At 42.9% G+C, this 20,150-nt stretch overlaps 1 protein-coding gene across 2 annotated transcripts in view; it reads left to right on the top strand.

Moving 5' to 3' along the window:
• The window catches only part of LOC134577841 (opioid-binding protein/cell adhesion molecule homolog), a 538,010-nt gene that overhangs the window by 475,229 nt on the left and 42,631 nt on the right, over nt 1-20,150 (top strand). For both annotated transcript variants that reach the window (XM_063436738.1, XM_063436739.1), the window contains exon 3: nt 15,802-16,034. In XM_063436738.1, the coding sequence (XP_063292808.1) occupies nt 15,802-16,034 (233 nt within the window). The remainder of the gene's footprint in view (nt 1-15,801; nt 16,035-20,150) is intronic.

Raw genomic sequence — 20,150 nt, 5'->3', positions numbered from 1 at the left:
GACAAATGTTTTCCTGCTCTGGCAAAGGCATGACGGGGCTCCTGTTGTTAGGATCCACATAGTTTTACTATGATTGAGATGCCAAAATGCCTGAGGTCCTGAGTGGGATATTGGGAGGCCGAGGTGCTGAGTGGTACCTTCATAGGCCGAGGTGCTGAGTGGTACCTTCATAGGCCGAGGTGCTGTATGGAATATTGGGAGGCCGAGGTGCTGTATGGAATATTGGGAGGCTGAGGTGCTGTATGGAATATTGGGAGGTCGAGGTGCTGTGTGATACCTTCATAGGCCGAGGTGCTGTGTGATACCTTCATAGGCCGAGGTGCTGTGTGATACCTTCATAGGCCGAGGTGCTGTGTGATACCTTCATAGGCCGAGGTGCTGTGTGATACTTTCATAGGCCGAGGTGCTGAGTGGGACCTTCATAGGCCGAGGTGCTGAGTGGTACCTTCATAGGCCGAGGTGCTGAGTGGTACCTTCATAGGCCGAGGTGCTGTGTGGAATATTGGGAGGCCGAGGTACTGTGTGGAATATTGGGAGGCCGAGGTGCTGTGTGGAATATTGGGAGGCCAAGGTGCTGTGTGGTATCTTCATAGACCGAGGTGCTGTGTGGTATCTTCATAGGCCGAGGTGCTGAGTGGGACCTTCATAGGCCAAGGTGCTGAGTGGGACCTTCATAGGCCAAGGTGCTGAGTGGGACCTTCATAGGCCAAGGTGCTGAGTGGGACCTTCATAGGCCGAGGTGCTGAGTGGGACCTTCATAGGCCGAGGTGCTGAGTGGGACCTTCATAGGCCGAGGTGCTGTATGGAATATTGGGAGGCCCAGGTGCTGTGTGGAATATTGGGAGGCTGAGGTGCTGTGTGGAATATTGGGAGGCCGAGGTGCTGTGTGGAATATTGGGAGGCCGAGGTGCTGTGTGGAATATTGGGAGGCCGAGGTGCTGTGTGGAATATTGGGAGGCCGAGGTGCTGTGTGGAATATTGGGAGGCCGAGGTGCTGTGTGGAATATTGGGAGGCCGAGGTGCTGTGTGGAATATTGGGAGGCCGAGGTGCTGTGTGGAATATTGGGAGGCCGAGGTGCTGTGTGGAATATTGGGAGGCCGAGGTGCTGTGCGGAATATTGGGAGGCCGAGGTGCTGTGTGGAATATTGGGAGGCCGAGGTGCTGTGTGGAATATTGGGAGGCCGAGGTGCTGTGTGGAATATTGGGAGGCCGAGGTGCTGTGTGGAATATTGGGAGGCCGAGGTGCTGTGTGGAATATTGGGAGGCCGAGGTGCTGTGTGGAATATTGGGAGGCCGAGGTGCTGTGTGGAATATTGGGAGGCCGAGGTGCTGTGTGGACTATTGGGAGGCCGAGGTGCTGTGTGGACATAGTACATGGAGCTGGCAAAGTCTCTGTATTACTTTTTTTTCCTTCCATGATAATTTAGTGATTCCCGTCAGAAAGCAGCCTTGCGTAACACACAGATTATTACTGAATTATTAGCACATGCTGTCATGCAGGGAAATGCAGTTTTAAAGAGCAGATTTAATGATTCTTGTTGCATTGCCTCTGATGTTAATGTACACATTAAACTAACAGAATTTCCCATGGATCTGCAGCTCGCTCAATGTGCTTATGTACGAGTCTATAATCTGTGAAATAATGTGTATTAAATGTGATATGATTTTAAATGTCTAATAATATTTACATTTAAACTTGGCTTTGATTATTGTGTACTGTTCTTTTCCCGTAGCTGTCGATTTGTACAAGCTCTGCACTTTTCAGTAACAGTCTATGAATCAAGTTACCGTATACCAGTCAGTGTCTGGATTCTCATATATACCAGCTCACAGTGTGGTCATCCTTCCGCTCCCCCCTCTGTGTTCATGGTGTTACTCTGTAACTTGGCAGACTGATGAGCTTTTTGTTAACCGCCAATAATAAGTGAATGAATCAAGTCACTAAAACCCTGATTTAATCTTTAAATCCAACCATGATAGACTCTTCATATATTATTTATCCAGCATAACAAAATAGAAATAATGCATTAAAAGGAAATGTATACATTTATGAAACATGTTCACCTTTCATCAGGCTTGTTTTTTTTTTTTTAAATCCAAAGCAATGATGATGGTAGTGATGTCTACCAAAGACTAGGACGTGGCTGAGATCTATCAGCCTGTTGTCGTCCCTCTGATTGCAAGCTATTGGGATTTGTAGTTCAGCTGTCAGAATATTTAAAGCTGTTTGTTACATTCATGATTAAAGGCTTACTGCAAAAACAATGTCCATTCCAATAATTTGAAGTGGTTATTGTGCTTGGAATATGTGTGAAACCGAGAAAATGCACAATGCTGCTGAGTATCACTCCACCTCTATTGGTGTCATTAGCCAGCCTGGCTAATACTACCATATTTTAATTTTTTGGGAGGGACATGAGGGGCACTAGCCAGCAAGAGTTGCTCAAACCAAAAACAGTGTTTTAGTAAAATAATGTTGTTTCACTGGAGTAACAGTTTGAAGGGATTACAGATATTTGTGCAAATTAAAGGTGACATTCCACTGCCGAAATAAGTCACTTTTTGGTAAATATAGCCCTGATGAAACATGCATGCACTTCTCGACTGCAGCCTTTACAAGTCCTCCCCTTCTAACCTCGCCCAGACATTCTGTTGCTGTCCAATCACAGACTTCCCAATGCAGCTTAATGAGAAGTATTTGTAAGACAGGTTCTCTGGGCAATTATGCAAATAGTTTCTACACGTGTGTGGGCTATGAATGCATACCTTGGCAATCCTGCATTCACGAGTACTAACATGTGGGGGTTAACGAAGTTATTAACGAAGACCTTGATTTCTGTGTACGTACATATGCTGTGTGTGTGTGTGTATTACAATATCCCACCTACACATTGTCAGTAAACAGCTGAGGTAGATGAGTGATATCACACTCCATATATTGTCCATGGTGGCAGACGTTACCCCAAGGGACACCCTAACTTTCCTGCTGCTAGGGAAGGCTGTTTGGATGGACACTCTCACTCTGCTGAAAGGGCAGCCTAGATGTCATATAGAATTTGTATCAGAAATTCTTCATTTGAAATAATGAACATGAATGAAAACTAGATTGTAAATTCCCCCAGTATTACGGTCTTCAATTCTTTGCCCGTTACATTTTGTATTGTCTCTATTGTACGTTTGTCTTTCACTTGCACAAACTGTATACATGTACAGCGGGCGGAATGTGTAGGGGTTTATAAATAAAGTATAACAATAATGACACCACAGGTTGGGGTTGGGTTGTTAGAGAATACATTACTTCTGTCTTTTTTTTTCTCTCACAACTTTCAAATACTACATGCAATCTCTCTCTCCCTCTCCCTCCGTCCCTCCTTCCTTTCCTTATGTCCAGCATATACTGAGATAAGATGTTCAGCTTCCATTTTCCCGTTTTACTCTTTGCTTGCCACTCAGTTGTTAGCACTGCCTAATTTAACTCCCCGGGCCTCTAAGGAGTTAAACGGAAAATAAACAGGTTTTCCACTCGTTCCAGCCCTTTTTCTACATAAGAGGAGGCTTGATGCAGGAGAGAGCGACGTATAATGGCAAAGTGATTTGAAACTGAAAGGTGTTGAATGCAGAGTGATTAATATGATTATCCAGCCTTTGGCAGGCTTTGTGATGTACTTTGGTCCCAGTAGATGTTGATTCCTCTGAAGCTGGAGAGCCTAAGACGAGGCATGCTGGCGTGGTGCCCAGGGAAGTGACAGCCACAGGCCATGGTTTCACCATGTGGCATTCCACGCCTCTCGTTTATAGCTTTCCAAACACCGATCTTCCTCCAGTCACGCAGCAACCCTCATCCCATATAATGAAATTAGCAGACTGCCAGCATAACGCACAGTGTGCAAATCACTGCGATAGTATTTGTGTTCTTGTCAAGCTATGCCCAATACCCTTCCATGCTTTATTAGAAGGGTCGGCCTTGTATTAACCCTTTCACCACCCACAGATCTGCCGGTTCATTGCAATTTAATCTTTAGCTGCCAAATTCCAGTGCCCCTCTATTCTAGATCCTCCGACATCACAACCACCATAACCACTTTGGTGATATGAAGTGGTCATGGTGGCAGCAATCAGCATGTGCAGTGTTTTCAGTCTGACAACAGACCTGATAATCTCTCCCCTCCCACGCCCTGTCTGTGCGCATTGATTTGAATTTTTAAAAACCTCTCCCCCGGCAATTGGTCTTATCACAGGATTCTCTATAAGAAGCCTGTGATCAGACCGGGTGCGTCACCAGTGGTTTCAGACAGGGGCACAAATAAGTTCAAGTTAAGTGAAACCTTTTATTTTTCAGGTTTTATTGCACATTTACAGGGGGGGGGGGGGGGGGGGACTTTATCAACAGTTCCCAGTAGGGCATATTATGCCAGAAAGGTCCCCCCCCTCAATAGTTATAGTTGGGGTTAGCAGATCCACCATGTTTTCACACATATCACAAATTGATGGGCAGCACATGAAAAGGGTTGCCCTGTAGTATGTAGATTTCAGAAGGTGTATAAGATTAAGGCATTAGGCAATGAGGAATCCTGCAGAATGTGCATTATACATACTGCAGGGCAGCCCTTTTCATGCATTTTTTTTATAAATAAGGCAAATTATATGTGTCCCTGAAAACCTGGTGGATCTGGTAACCCTGGGTATAGTAACCCTTTAAGGTGTGTTTTAGTGAATGAAAGCGTTCACAGCAATAAAACGCGGTGTGGGGTTTCGATATTAGTGTTAATAACTACGCACCTTGTTTTAATTCCTTACATATTTACATTAATAACTATTTGTTTCAAATGGCCACAGAGGGACCCTTTGATTTAGGAGGCATGGCAAGGGGTGTGTGACCAGAGAGGTATTTTGTGGGGTGTGATGAGGGGGTAGGGTGTAATAACACCCATTGTAAAGCGCTACGGAATTTGTTGTCACTATATAAATATAATAATAATAACAACACATGGTTGTCGACTTGCATACATTTTAGCCAACTTGCTGGTTAGTTAATAAATGTCTGTGTTTTGTTAATTGTGTAAGGTTAAATAATGTCTGGATCTGTACGGAAACCTCTCCATAGATTCTATTGTGGATCGATCAGGGTTATCTATCACTGATGAAAATAACTGAACGCATGTTTATATATATATATATATATATATATATAAAAAGTAATAAATGTAGGCTTGCACTCACGGTCTTGTAGGTGGATAAAATTTCCTGTTTATTTCAATTCATTAAAACATGGTTGCTGGGGGCGGGGCCTGACAGCCAAGATGGCCGGACGTGTTCCCTAAGAGCTAGTGCATCAGTGGGCATAAAAACGAGAAACCTACAGAAACGACCCATGCCAATAGCCCAAGGTGCCCAAAAACGGATACTGGACCACACCAGGACCAAAACGGTACCAAACGTGTACCGACAAGCCACACGAGCACTCCAATCCGCCACACGGCCTACACTGAAGTGAGACCTGCAGCCTGGGGGAGGCGGCCGATCGCCCGGCACAGGACCCACTTCCACGCGAGAAATTAACTCAGCCCTGCAACCCCCCCCTCTGGACCGGCGGGGGAGATCCCGGTCCTCGTGGGGGACGAACACCCCCAAAGCGTGACAAGGCCAAACGGCAACACTAACAGGACAACGAGGCGGTAGAGGCCCAAGCAAGATGGCGCCACAAGCACAACCCATAACTAAAAGCCTACCTGTTCGTCCACCTGACTGCACGCTGGAATTTTACAAGCGGCTGTGCACCGGTCTGTGGACCAAATTCTGCACCAGGGGATGGCTCTACAGGCAGGCGACAAAAGCAATGGCGGCGTGGATTCGCCCTGCCACCCGGCGCCAAATGAGCAGTGACCCGCCGCAAGCCCCCAGGGGGGCCCGCAGGCGAAAGCGAGGTGCGAGATCGAGGAGGCAGGTAATGACATACATGGCGGACGCCAACACCAGCCCTCGTGCATGCCAACACGGGACTCTGAAGTACGCCCGACCCGCTAACCGCTCGGCGGCACCTAAAGCCCTCAACCAACGGAGCACATCCCAGCTTCCACAGACTCCCGAAGACAGCAAGGTCAATCGGCATGTCAAGCGGGTCTGTACAGAGGACAGGACCATGTGGAGACCCTCCCTGGGAGACAGAAGCCAACCAAACCACGCGCCTTACCACCGTCCCGAGCCCATATGCCAAATTCTCCGAGTCGGCATCGGCTGACTGAAGAGGACCGACCCAGACAGAGACTGTGCCCCTGCAGGCCCAAAGGCAGAGACACTGCAAAATTCCTCCACACAGTCTGTGTCAAAATGCGGCTGTTAGCAGAACCGGGGACTGCAGCTATAGAGACTCTCTTTACCGCAACTGAGCTCGGTTCCTACTTAATGAACACTTACGTCTTGCATGCCTGATTTGTTGTTTCACGGAGCCCTGCTTTGCCTAACTACTGTCCCATTGCAGCAGTCTTATACATGCGTTGCCAGACCATTAGAGAGGGGAATACACTTTATCAATACTACTAATTCGACAAACCAGTGTATGACCACGCTCACACTTAACTCATTTATCAGCTTGTCCCCATCCCTCAGCCTGTCCCCATCCCTAATGTGTTTAACTTTGTTTTGCCTCCTCGCAACTTGATAACTAGCAGGTACAGCACCTACTCAGCCACAGCACAGATAGCTTGCAACTCACTAATCTCATGAAGACATACCAGCTAGTCAAACAACCACTGGTCTTGATATTAGTTTAGAGTACACACACGACTCACATCAGCAAGCTTCAACCCACACACCAGCATACCCACTCGGGTCTATACAACCCACATCAAACACGTCTTAAGTTTAACAGCATAAATGTGTTCCCGCACGCCTCTCCATGTCTCACTAGTCGCCAGCTCCCACAATGTAAGTGAACGGTCTGTGCTCTAATTTCTTGCTCACAGTCTAGACGGCAACACTCACATACTGCTTACTTGGTTTTGTAAGGGATGTCGGCACGGAGATATAGCTCGGACTACGAGGTTACTGTCTGTTAGGCAACACTGTTAGCACAGTAACCCCTGCTTTACTCTACTTAAGAAAACTCCCGTGGCTAGAGTCTCGGAAACTGTTAGTCAGCTCTAATTGGCCTGTCCGTAGTTTCCAGCCATCTATTACAATGTTGAAAGCATGTTTACTTTGTACTCTAATCGATATGACCCAACTAATGTACGACTTAACGTAAACTGACATACTCAATACCAGCATGTGAACCATTTAAAAATGAAAAATGCTTAGTCTAACTTGTTTATCTTAAATATAAAATGTGCAGGCTTGTTTAAACCAGCCATGAAAATCTATAATGTATACTCTTGATCGTGCTATCGTGGCACACCATGCATGATTGTAATCCCCTGCACGCTATAAATAAAGAATTAAAAACATGGTTGCTGCCATTATCGTCAACGTTTCAGCCACTCCTGTGGCTTTCATCAGGACCAATTCAGCATAAAAACATTTCATTTACAAGTTGCTTCTTATATACAGCTAACTAAACTTAAAAACAATGCTTACCACCTGTGTTCTCGAGTACCCGGCGTCTCTCACGATCCTGTGCGCATGTGCGAGCACGTCAAACCGGAAATGACGTGCCCGCGTCATCAATTCGTTGCCATGGTAACCCGAAACATAAACGGACACCACGGCAACGATATACTGCAGCACAGAGCCAGGGTATCCACAGAGTGGGGAAATTTACAACATAAAATCACACAATCAATACATATTTTATCTCTGCCTGGTGCAACATACTTTTACTTAACACAATTATTCCCAAACATTCTAAATCATATAGTCTAATGGGATGGGCTTGTCAAACATGATGATTTACTATTTTAAAGTATCATCATGGCTCTCACTATTCATATGAATATTTATTATGCGCTCTATTTTACTTATTTACATATATTTTAACATTTAAATCCATAAAGCAATGACTTCATTATGCTAAACTAGTGTTGCCTAGATATAACTAGGTGAAGTACACTGTACTAAAAATTCCATATAGTGTAAAAAGTGCTCACATCTTCTCCCAAGTCAATCCCTACCACTACTCCTCCATAGTATTTAAAGTGATACTCATGCATTTATATATACATTAAAGTGAAACAAATTGCATTTATATACATTAAAGTGATACTGATTGCATTTGTGTACATAAAAGTGCTCACCGTATTTGATAAAGTGAAACTCTGTGCTGTTAAAGGCACACATATGTGATCTGCCGATCTTATTTAAAGTGATACTTGTTGCAATTATGTACATGAAAGTGTTACTTATTGCATCTATATACATTAAAGTGCTCTTTATACTTAATAAAGTGAAACCTCACTCCCACCATATCGTGGATCTTATTTAAAGTGGTACTTAATGCATTTATGTACATGAAAGTGTTACTTGTTGCATTTATATACATTAAAGTGCTCTTTCTACTTAATAAAGTGAAACCTCACTACCACCATATCGTGGTTGCCCACCAATATCTACCAATCCGCATCTTATATTAAAGTGATACTAATTGCTTTTATGTATATTAAAGTGGTATTCATTGCAGTCATATACACCAACATATTCTCTGTAATAAAGTGAGACTACGTGTTTATATGTGCCCAACCATGTGCCTGTATTCTATTGCCCTCAGAGAAAAAAACATATATATATTAAAACATAGCTTTACTCAAGAAGATATTAAGCTTCTACAGCCTTAATTCAAATAAATGGGGCATATGATAACTGCTCGTTTAAGCCCCTTGGTGCAACCGTGTCCAGTTCATGAATCCAGAAGGCTTCCTTGCGTATCAACATATTACCCCTGTTGCCACCTCTTGTTGGTATGGGGACGTGGTCGATTGCCACGAATTTTAAGGTAATTAGGGCGTGTCCATTGTCCAAAAAATGCTTGGCCACCGGCTTATCTGAAGTTCCATCCCTATATGCCGTTCTGATATTGGACCTATGCCCCCTGATCCGCTCACAGAGTTGGGTTTCCGTCTTCCCAATATAGCACAGTCCACAGGGACATGATAGTTTATATATAACAAACGTAGACCTACAGGTAATAGTATATCTGATCTTGTATGACTTAGTACTGTGAGGATGCGTGAATGTGCGTGCCGGTGCCATGTGGCCACATGTTACGCATCCCAAACAGCGCACACTCCCCCGTATCTGCACTTTCTGGGGTGTCATATAACTTTGTACCGGGTCTGTACGTATCAGCATGTCTTTCAGATTCCTATTCCTACGAAAACAAATTCTTGGCGGTTGTCTAAATTCCCTGGGTAAGGATTCCTCAAGTGCCAGCATATTCCAATTCCTTTTAACGATATTGGATAATTTCTGCGCCTTATTGTGGAATGTGATGGGGAAGACCAGTCTCGGTTCTTCTATGGGGTCCTGTGGCTTGGTCGCTCTCTCTTGTGCTTTTTCCAATGCCCAATCTAGGACTCTCCCATCATATCCACGTTCCAAGAATTTACCTCTCATTTGTACCAGTTGTTTTTGTCTGGCTTCGTCTGTCGAATTATTTCTTATAACCCTAAGAAATTGTGCTTGCGGAATGGAATTTTTCAGGTTTCTGGGGTGTGCGCTGGTGTAATGTAGGATTGTATTGCGATCCGTAGGTTTAGAATATAAACTAAATTCGACTTGTTGATTTACTATAGAGAGTTCTACGTCTAAAAAATGGACTTTCTCCTTGCTGATGTCCGCCGTCATTCTAACAGGTGTGGGTAGCATGTTGATTGATTCCACCATCTGTTGAGCTTGCTGGACTGTCCCCCTCCACAGGATCAGCACATCATCGATAAAACGGAAATATTTGATGATATGGTGTTGATATGGTTTCAGTATATGTTCCTCTTCAAATTTATACATGTATGTATTAGCATACATGGGCGCCATAGGCGCGCCCATCGAGGTTCCCGAAACTTGCATAAACCACTGTTGCTCAAATCTGAAGTAGTTATTCTTCAGTACCATTTCCAGTATCCCCAATGTGTACTCAACCGGTGGACCTTTGTAAAGTGATGAAGTGCTTAGGACCTGTCTCATAGCCTCTATACCATCATCATGAGGGATGATGGTATAGAGGCTACTCACATCCATAGTGATTAGAACCGGATCAAGTGTATCAATCTGCAGATGTCGCAGAGATTCCAAAAGTGACGGGGTATCCTTTACACACGTGTGTAGATTCACTACTGTCTCCTTGAATTGTGCATCCAGCCACTTGCCTAGAGGTTCAAGCACTCCCCCAACTGCCGATACTATCGGTCTTCCCGGTGGTGCGGTTAGATCCTTATGAATTTTGGGTATCGTATACATGACTGGAGTCCTTGGTGATTTTTGTATGAGATAGGCATACAGCCTTAAGTTTATATAATTCGCTCTTAATCCCATATCCAATATCTCTTCTATTTTGACTTGTATCATAGTGGTGGGATCCCCCTCTAGTTCTTTATATGTATTCCTGTCTCTCAGTTGTTTTTTAATTTCATTGGCATATTTGTCGTAGTCCATTACGACTATACCGCCGCCTTTGTCGGCTGGACGTATAACTATGGATGCGTCCCGTGCAAGATTTCTTGTGAGTGTGTGTTGCTTCTTGCTGAAATTACTATATGGCAGTTGAGGTTGTTGTAGGAGCTTCGCAGATTCCGCCTGTACTGTTGATAGAAAAGTTTTAATATTAGCTTGGTGGCACTGTGGATCAAAATTAGATTTTGGTCTAAATTTCATTGTCACATCTTCTGGGTTGGATTGTTGTAGACATAAATTGTTAAAGTGGTTTTTTAGCCGCATCGTTCTTCCAAACTTAAAAAGCTCCACATTCCAGGAAAACAAATTGGGAGTTGTCCCAGGAACAAAGGTTAAACCTAATTGGAGGATTTCAATTTCTTCCTTCACAAGTGTTCTCTGGGACAAATTGAACACCGGTACTATCGTCTCAGTGGAGGTCTTCCACGGACAATGAATTTTCCCCTTGTTGCCTCTCCTTGTTCTGCGCCGTTTGCGCCTCTGCCCCTGCTTCTCGTTGTTGTTCCTGATGGTGTGGTCTCTAAAAAATTCCCACTTTCAACGTGTGTCTCTGTGTCTGAAGCAGACTCTCCAGAGGTGACATCCATGGTGTATATTTTTGGTCGTACAATCTTCTTACGGAATCTCCTCGGTTTCTGTTGGTGCGACCCACTCAGCCATTTGTAAACCCGATGCTCCGTATAATCTTGTTGTACATAATCAAACTTTTGTCTCTTGAATCTGATCAGGTCATTTTTGTACTTGAGCATTTCCTCCCTTAGTTTGTCCAACATTTTAATACCATCTGGGGTGGCTAGTAGGATCGCATGTTCAGTCTCAATCTCCACAATTTTTCGTGAAACTATTTCCATTTCTGCCCTCACATCTTGAATTATAATTAGCATCAGGTCTAATGACGCTTTATTGAGCACACCAATCCAGTCTCGACAAACCTTTGCCTTTAATCTCCCTATAGTAGGTACATTCATAATACGGAAGCCCCTGGGGATTCTTTTTACTTTATAATAGTCAGACAGAAATAGTCCATGCAAATCCAAATCAATACGTTTACGTTGTAATCTCAACAGTTGAAAGTATACATCTTTAGTTGTTATATTGCAAGGAAATTCATTACTGGATTGCACCCAAAGTATGGCCTCAGCTTCTTCTTGGGTAAAATGCAGGGTTTCTGCTGTCTCAGCATAACCCCCTGCTTGTAGCATAAAATCATCTGTATGATCCATGTTGAACAAAAGAGTTCCTTATTGGTTTTAAATCAACCTGTTAGCTCTGCTCCAAATTTAGCAGTTTAGGTGATATATCATTAGTTGGTGCTTGGGTTTAGGAATTGGCTATTAATAGACTTCCTTGGTATATTATATGCAGTATTTCCCAGCACACACACTCAACGTTTTATAAAGTGCCGGGTGCTCACAAAGCCATAGCCAAAAAATATAAAAAGTAATAAATGTAGGCTTGCACTCACGGTCTTGTAGGTGGATAAAATTTCCTGTTTATTTCAATTCATTAAAACATGGTTGCTGCCATTATCGTCAACGTTTCAGCCACTCCTGTGGCTTTCATCAGGACCAATTCAGCATAAAAACATTTCATTTACAAGTTGCTTCTTATATACAGCTAACTAAACTTAAAAACAATGCTTACCACCTGTGTTCTCGAGTACCCGGCGTCTCTCACGATCCTGTGCGCATGTGCGAGCACGTCAAACCGGAAATGACGTGCCCGCGTCATCAATTCGTTGCCATGGTAACCCGAAACATAAACGGACACCACGGCAACGATATACTGCAGCACAGAGCCAGGGTATCCACAGAGTGGGGAAATTTACAACATAAAATCACACAATCAATACATATTTTATCTCTGCCTGGTGCAACATACTTTTACTTAACACAATTATTCCCAAACATTCTAAATCATATAGTCTAATGGGATGGGCTTGTCAAACATGATGATTTACTATTTTAAAGTATCATCATGGCTCTCACTATTCATATGAATATTTATTATGCGCTCTATTTTACTTATTTACATATATTTTAACATTTAAATCCATAAAGCAATGACTTCATTATGCTAAACTAGTGTTGCCTAGATATAACTAGGTGAAGTACACTGTACTAAAAATTCCATATAGTGTAAAAAGTGCTCACATCTTCTCCCAAGTCAATCCCTACCACTACTCCTCCATAGTATTTAAAGTGATACTCATGCATTTATATATACATTAAAGTGAAACAAATTGCATTTATATACATTAAAGTGATACTGATTGCATTTGTGTACATAAAAGTGCTCACCGTATTTGATAAAGTGAAACTCTGTGCTGTTAAAGGCACACATATGTGATCTGCCGATCTTATTTAAAGTGATACTTGTTGCAATTATGTACATGAAAGTACATGAATTATGTACACTTTCATGTACATAATTGCAACAAGTATCACTTTAAATAAGATCGGCAGATCACATATGTGTGCCTTTAACAGCACAGAGTTTCACTTTATCAAATACGGTGAGCACTTTTATGTACACAAATGCAATCAGTATCACTTTAATGTATATAAATGCAATTTGTTTCACTTTAATGTATATATAAATGCATGAGTATCACTTTAAATACTATGGAGGAGTAGTGGTAGGGATTGACTTGGGAGAAGATGTGAGCACTTTTTACACTATATGGAATTTTTAGTACAGTGTACTTCACCTAGTTATATCTAGGCAACACTAGTTTAGCATAATGAAGTCATTGCTTTATGGATTTAAATGTTAAAATATATGTAAATAAGTAAAATAGAGCGCATAATAAATATTCATATGAATAGTGAGAGCCATGATGATACTTTAAAATAGTAAATCATCATGTTTGACAAGCCCATCCCATTAGACTATATGATTTAGAATGTTTGGGAATAATTGTGTTAAGTAAAAGTATGTTGCACCAGGCAGAGATAAAATATGTATTGATTGTGTGATTTTATGTTGTAAATTTCCCCACTCTGTGGATACCCTGGCTCTGTGCTGCAGTATATCGTTGCCGTGGTGTCCGTTTATGTTTCGGGTTACCATGGCAACGAATTGATGACGCGGGCACGTCATTTCCGGTTTGACGTGCTCGCACATGCGCACAGGATCGTGAGAGACGCCGGGTACTCGAGAACACAGGTGGTAAGCATTGTTTTTAAGTTTAGTTAGCTGTATATAAGAAGCAACTTGTAAATGAAATGTTTTTATGCTGAATTGGTCCTGATGAAAGCCACAGGAGTGGCTGAAACGTTGACGATAATGGCAGCAACCATGTTTTAATGAATTGAAATAAACAGGAAATTTTATCCACCTACAAGACCGTGAGTGCAAGCCTACATTTATTACTTTTTATATTTTTTGGCTATGGCTTTGTGAGCACCCGGCACTTTATAAAACGTTGAGTGTGTGTGCTGGGAAATACTGCATATTATATATATATATATATATATAATTTTAGTGGGTCTGGGCACAGCTCACACTATTAACAATATAGTGTAAAGGCATTTAAAACAATGTAATCACAAAAAAGGAGCATTTTTCCTTTTATTCTACGTATTTAAATATACCAAATCGGGTGACTGTAAAGAACAGTGGAACATTGTATCGATAATAACAAAGGATGCACGTCCATTTGTCATTGTAAAATCTAATAACCTGTAATTGTTTGTATTTAAATGGCATCGCCCTGTTAGTGGGCTTTTGGCAGGAAGGTGGTCACTGATATTGTGAATGATTCCAGCTGCGCAGTAACAATGCATTAATCTAGAATTATCTTCAATCATTCTCTTCCATTGTTCTCCGCTTTCTGATTCATCACTTGTCTGTGTGGAGTGAGAACGTTTATTGCTGACGTCACTGTTCTAACTTCCCCCCTCGGGATTTGACTGGTTAAAGATTGGAAACTTGATTTCAAATTTTAGTATCTAAACATTTTTCCAAATTGTTTCATTATATGTATGGGTTATGTTTTTTACACCAAATTCTCAGGAGAATAAAGTATGCAGAGAATAAGTGTTAAAGATTGAGCGTCTGGTCAGCGCCCGGATAGGATGCAATAGTTCTCCTTATGGACAGCCTTCCCCTGTTCGCCCTAGTTGTCTCTGCTATTGTTTCAGCAAAAAAAGGATACTTTGTCAAATTGTCATTCTTTGTATTTTTTGGTTTCTGAGTAGGAAAGTAGATCTTTGCGGTTTCATGGCATGTTTTTAGAAATAACGTTTAGGTCGTAATTTTAAAGAGCAATTTTCACATAATTTGAATGATTGAACTGCAGTGGGAGGCCCCTATTTTGACAATGTTGTGTGGTGTCTGATCATCTGTTAGACAAACCTTTGCTATTTAAATTGACCTCAGTAATTGTATTTACTATAGGAATACTTTTCACTTTTCTGGGTTGAAGATCTTGTTAATTTTAATGGATCCCATTTATTCTCCACATTTCAAGAGCAGATTGTCTCTTATATTCTATCCTCTAATCTTTCCTGTGAACACAGGCGAAGTTGAACTGCCATAATGCAAATCTGAACCAATCTAAAGGGCATTATCTATAAAACCTATAAAACCTATTTTGTAATGTCATGGAATGGGTGAACTTGTGTATTCTATTCATAATGAACACTTATTGCTACGTGTATTAAAGGGACACTCCCTTTGCAATCCCTCCCTTTCTAACCCCACCCAGACTTTCTGCTGCTGTCCAATCACAGACCTCCAAATGCAGCTCAATGAGAAGTCTTTGCAAGGCAGGCGTCAGGGCAATTGCTGCCTCTTGAGTTTAGTTTTACTAAGCTAAACAAACCAGGACGTAACAAGGCCGGTTATCTGATCACTGCCATGGTTAATTGATAAAAGTGTGAATTTCTATATAAATCTGCACTTTTTGCAAAATGAAACTCAAAGTATTTCAGCAAGCTAAATGGGTCTGGAGTTTCCCTTCAATAATATTAAAGTCTGTAAATATTATACAAAAAACATTTTATGCGGAAGAATAAATACTGAGAAACTAAACAACATCTATACACTAGGCTCTTGTTAGTAAAACACGGAGTATGCATTATTTTATGTTACAACCTTCAGTAAAGGGATTGTATAATGATATTATGGTTCTGTAGAAGTCTCATGTTGCTCAAATATTTATTTTTCTTAAGTAATAGGCATTTCCTCTCCCATTTTAGGTGCGCAGTGGACAGCAGAGTGACACGGGTGGCTTGGCTCAATCGTAGCACCATATTATACACTGGCAACGATAAATGGTCGATAGACCCCCGTGTGGTTCTTGTGGCCAACACAAAATCTCAATACAGCATTGAAATCCAGAATGTCAACATTTATGATGATGGATCTTATACCTGCTCTGTGCAGACGGACAATCAAGCTAAGACATCCCGCGTACATCTTATTGTGTTAGGTAAGTCATTACTTGAGGTAGAATGTGTCTTTAATGTAAACCATGATAAACCGGTGTGGTTGGGTCACTTCAATATTCTTAGATTTCTACTTGTCAGCTAACTGGCAGATTGTCAAACCTTCATTTATACCATATTGACCATACCTAGGATAACGTCCTCAGTTTCGTCCTTCAAGATACCTGTTGGCAGTTTAAATAGACATATAGTTGTGAAGGAAGAAAAACAAGCAACGTTTCTTGAAGTGAAGATCTGCAATGTGTTGATGTGGGTGACTTAGTGAAACATGGGCACAATACAACTAGTGTGTTTACTTTTATATCCCTAGAGCTCCCGTAACCAGTCATATCCAGTGTCTCCTGAAAGTATAAAAACCTGGGTTTATTCCCTAGAAATTGTTCAGAATTCACAATTAAATTGAAAATGTTAAATATTAAAAATAACCAATTTTAAGATTCCTCCTCCCATATTTACCATCTGTTCTCCCCAGTTGGTGGCTTAGTAAATACGTCCCAGATTTCTCTCCAGTTATGAATTACTCTTGTGTGTTCTATAAATGGGATCAGAATGGTCAGGACAACTCTTTTATGGAATGGTAACCACTCTGATCCTGTTCAAGTCTAGAACAAAAATGAATTCCTTTTACTTCAGGCCTCGTCAATAAATTGTTAATCAAAAACCCAACGACTATATGTTTTACCGGTTTTTAATCCAATCTATCTGAGATCCTCCTTTTGTTTTACACTGCCCAGGTTGTGGTAATTTGCGAGCCGAGGTCAGGTCAGGTCTGCAGAAAGATAATGAAAGTTTTTAATCCTCTCAGGAAAGATTTTGTGAGGCTCAGCTGCATGGCCACAGCACAGCAAATATCCCATGGCAATTTAATTCTTGCTCAAAAATTTATGGGGATTTAAATATATAAAACCAAAAGCTGCCATATTCAGTTCGGTGAAGGACGAAGGGAGAACAAGACCGTTTTGTTTTGTCAAGCAATTCTCATCCAGTGCCTTTCATTCCGGTATGAGAACATGCATTTCTAGTTCAGGGATGGCCGTACAACTGGTTTAGAGTTTTGGGAATTGTAGTCTGCAGAAGCCGCAGGAAAAAATGGAGGCCATCACTGATATAGACCAGTTCGTATAAGGAGATAATATATTTAGGTAAAAAGTAACCTCTTTAAAATAGATTTATTTACCATGAAAGCTACCTATATGTTTATTTTTGTTTTGCTTTTTTTTTTTACACTGATCATTATTTCGGTATAAATTAGAATATTGAACGACGTGCTTTGTAGTGTACCGCAGTTTAAGGTGTGTATTCAGCCTTGCTTTATGGCAGTGCTGGCAATTGTCTGACAAACTGCTCTGTATAGATAACCAGCACTTGTAGCATTGACTTGTTAAAGGTGTTATTTAAAAATAAATCTGTCTCTTTGCTGAATGAAAGGAGACAACTGAGTGTCCCGTGACATCACGCTATGTTATTTATCACATTTATTTCATATACATATAAATAGTGCTCTGAACACAAGCAAAGATTCACCACATATAATGCTCTGCACACAGGTAAAGACTCACAACGCACTGAGCTCTGCACACAGGTAAAGACTTACATAGCACAGTGCTCTGCACACAGGCAAAGACTTACATAGCACAGTGCTCTGCACACAGGCAAGGACTCACACAGCACAGTGCTCTGCACACAGGCAAAGACTCACACAGCACAGTGCTCTGCACACAGGCAAAGACTCACAAAGCACTGAGCTCTGCACACAGGCAAATACTCACACAGCACAGTGCTCTGCACACAAGCAAAGACTCACACAGCACAGTACTCTGCACACAGGCAAATACTCACATAGCACAGTGCTCTGCACACAGGCAAAGACTCACATAGCACAGTGCTCTGAACACAGGCAAAGACTCACATAGCACAGTGCTCTGCACACAGGCAACGACTCACATAGCACAGTGCTCTGCACACAGGCAAAGACTCACATAGCACAGTGCTCTGCACACAGGCAAATACTCACAGCACAGTGCTCTGCACACAGGCAAATACTCACATAGCACAGTGCTCTGCACACAGGCAAAGACTCACACAGCACAGTGCTCTGCACACAGGCAAAGACTCACACAGCACAGTGCTCTGCACACAGGCAAATGCTCACATAGCACAGTGCTCTGCACACAGGCAAATACTCACAGCACAGTGCTCTGCACACAAGCAAAGACTCGCACAGTGCTCTGCACACAGGCAAAGACTCACACAGCACAGTGCTCTGCACACAGGTAAATACTCACATAGCACAGTGCTCTGCACACAAGCAAAGACTCACACAGCACAGTGCTCTGCACACAGGCAAAGACTCACACAGCACAGTGCTCTGCACACAGGCAAAGACTCACACAGCACAGTGCTCTGCACACAGGCAAAGACTCACATAGCACAGTGCTCTGAACACAGGCAAAGACTCACATAGCACAGTGCTCTGCACACAAGCAAAGACTCGCACAGTGCTCTGCACACAGGCAAAGACTCACACAGCACAGTGCTCTGCACACAGGCAAAGACTCACATAGCACAGTGCTCTGCACACAGGCAAAGACTCACATAGCACAGTGCTCTGCACACAGGTAAATACTCACATAGCACAGTGCTCTGCACACAAGCAAAGACTCACACAGCACAGTGCTCTGCACACAGGCAAAGACTCACACAGCACAGTGCTCTGCACACAGGCAAAGACTCACACAGCACAGTGCTCTGCACACAGGCAAAGACTCACATAGCACAGTGCTCTGAACACAGGCAAAGACTCACATAGCACAGTGCTCTGCACACAAGCAAAGACTCGCACAGTGCTCTGCACACAGGCAAAGACTCACACAGCACAGTGCTCTGCACACAGGCAAAGACTCACACAGCACAGTGCTCTGCACACAGGCAAAGACTCACATAGCACAGTGCTCTGCACACAGGCAAAGACTCACATAGCACAGTGCTCTGCACACAGGCAAATACAGCACAGTGCTCTGCACACAAGCAAAGACTCGCACAGTGCTCTGCACACAGGCAAAGACTCACACAGCACAGTGCTCTGCACACAGGTAAATACTCACATAGCACAGTGCTCTGCACACAAGCAAAGACTCACACAGCACAGTGCTCTGCACACAGGCAAGACTCACACAGCACAGTGCTCTGCACACAGGCAAAGACTCACATAGCACAGTGCTCTGCACACAGGCAAAGACTCACATAGCACAGTGCTCTGCACACAGGCAAAGACTCGCACAGCACAGTGCTCTGCACACAAGCAAAGAATCGCACAGTGCTCTGCACACAGGCAAAGACTCACACAGCACAGTGCTCTGCACACAGGCAAAGACTCACACAGCACATTGCTCTGCACACAGGCAAATACTCACATAGCACAGTGCTCTGCACACAAGCAAAGACTCACACAGCACAGTGCTCTGCACACAGGCAAAGACTCACACAGCACAGTGCTCTGCACACAGGCAAAGACTCACACAGCACAGTGCTCTGCACACAGGCAAAGACTCACACAGCACAGTGCTCTGCACACAGGCAAAGACTCACACAGCACAGTGCTCTGCACACAGGCAAAGACTCACATAGCACAGTGCTCTGCACACAGGCAAAGACTCACATAGCACAGTGCTCTGCACACAGGCAAATACAGCACAGTGCTCTGCACACAAGCAAAGACTCGCACAGTGCTCTGCACACAGGCAAAGACTCACACAGCACAGTGCTCTGCACACAGGTAAATACTCACATAGCACAGTGCTCTGCACACAAGCAAAGACTCACACAGCACAGTGCTCTGCACACAGGCAAGACTCACACAGCACAGTGCTCTGCACACAGGCAAAGACTCACATAGCACAGTGCTCTGCACACAGGCAAAGACTCACATAGCACAGTGCTCTGCACACAGGCAAAGACTCACACAGCACAGTGCTCTGCACACAAGCAAAGAATCGCACAGTGCTCTGCACACAGGCAAAGACTCACACAGCACAGTGCTCTGCACACAGGCAAAGACTCACACAGCACATTGCTCTGCACACAGGCAAATACTCACATAG

The sequence above is a fragment of the Pelobates fuscus genome, chromosome 11 (genome assembly GCF_036172605.1).
Source record: "Pelobates fuscus isolate aPelFus1 chromosome 11, aPelFus1.pri, whole genome shotgun sequence".
NCBI lineage: Eukaryota > Metazoa > Chordata > Amphibia > Anura > Pelobatidae > Pelobates > Pelobates fuscus.
This window is presented reverse-complemented; position numbering and strand designations above follow the sequence as displayed.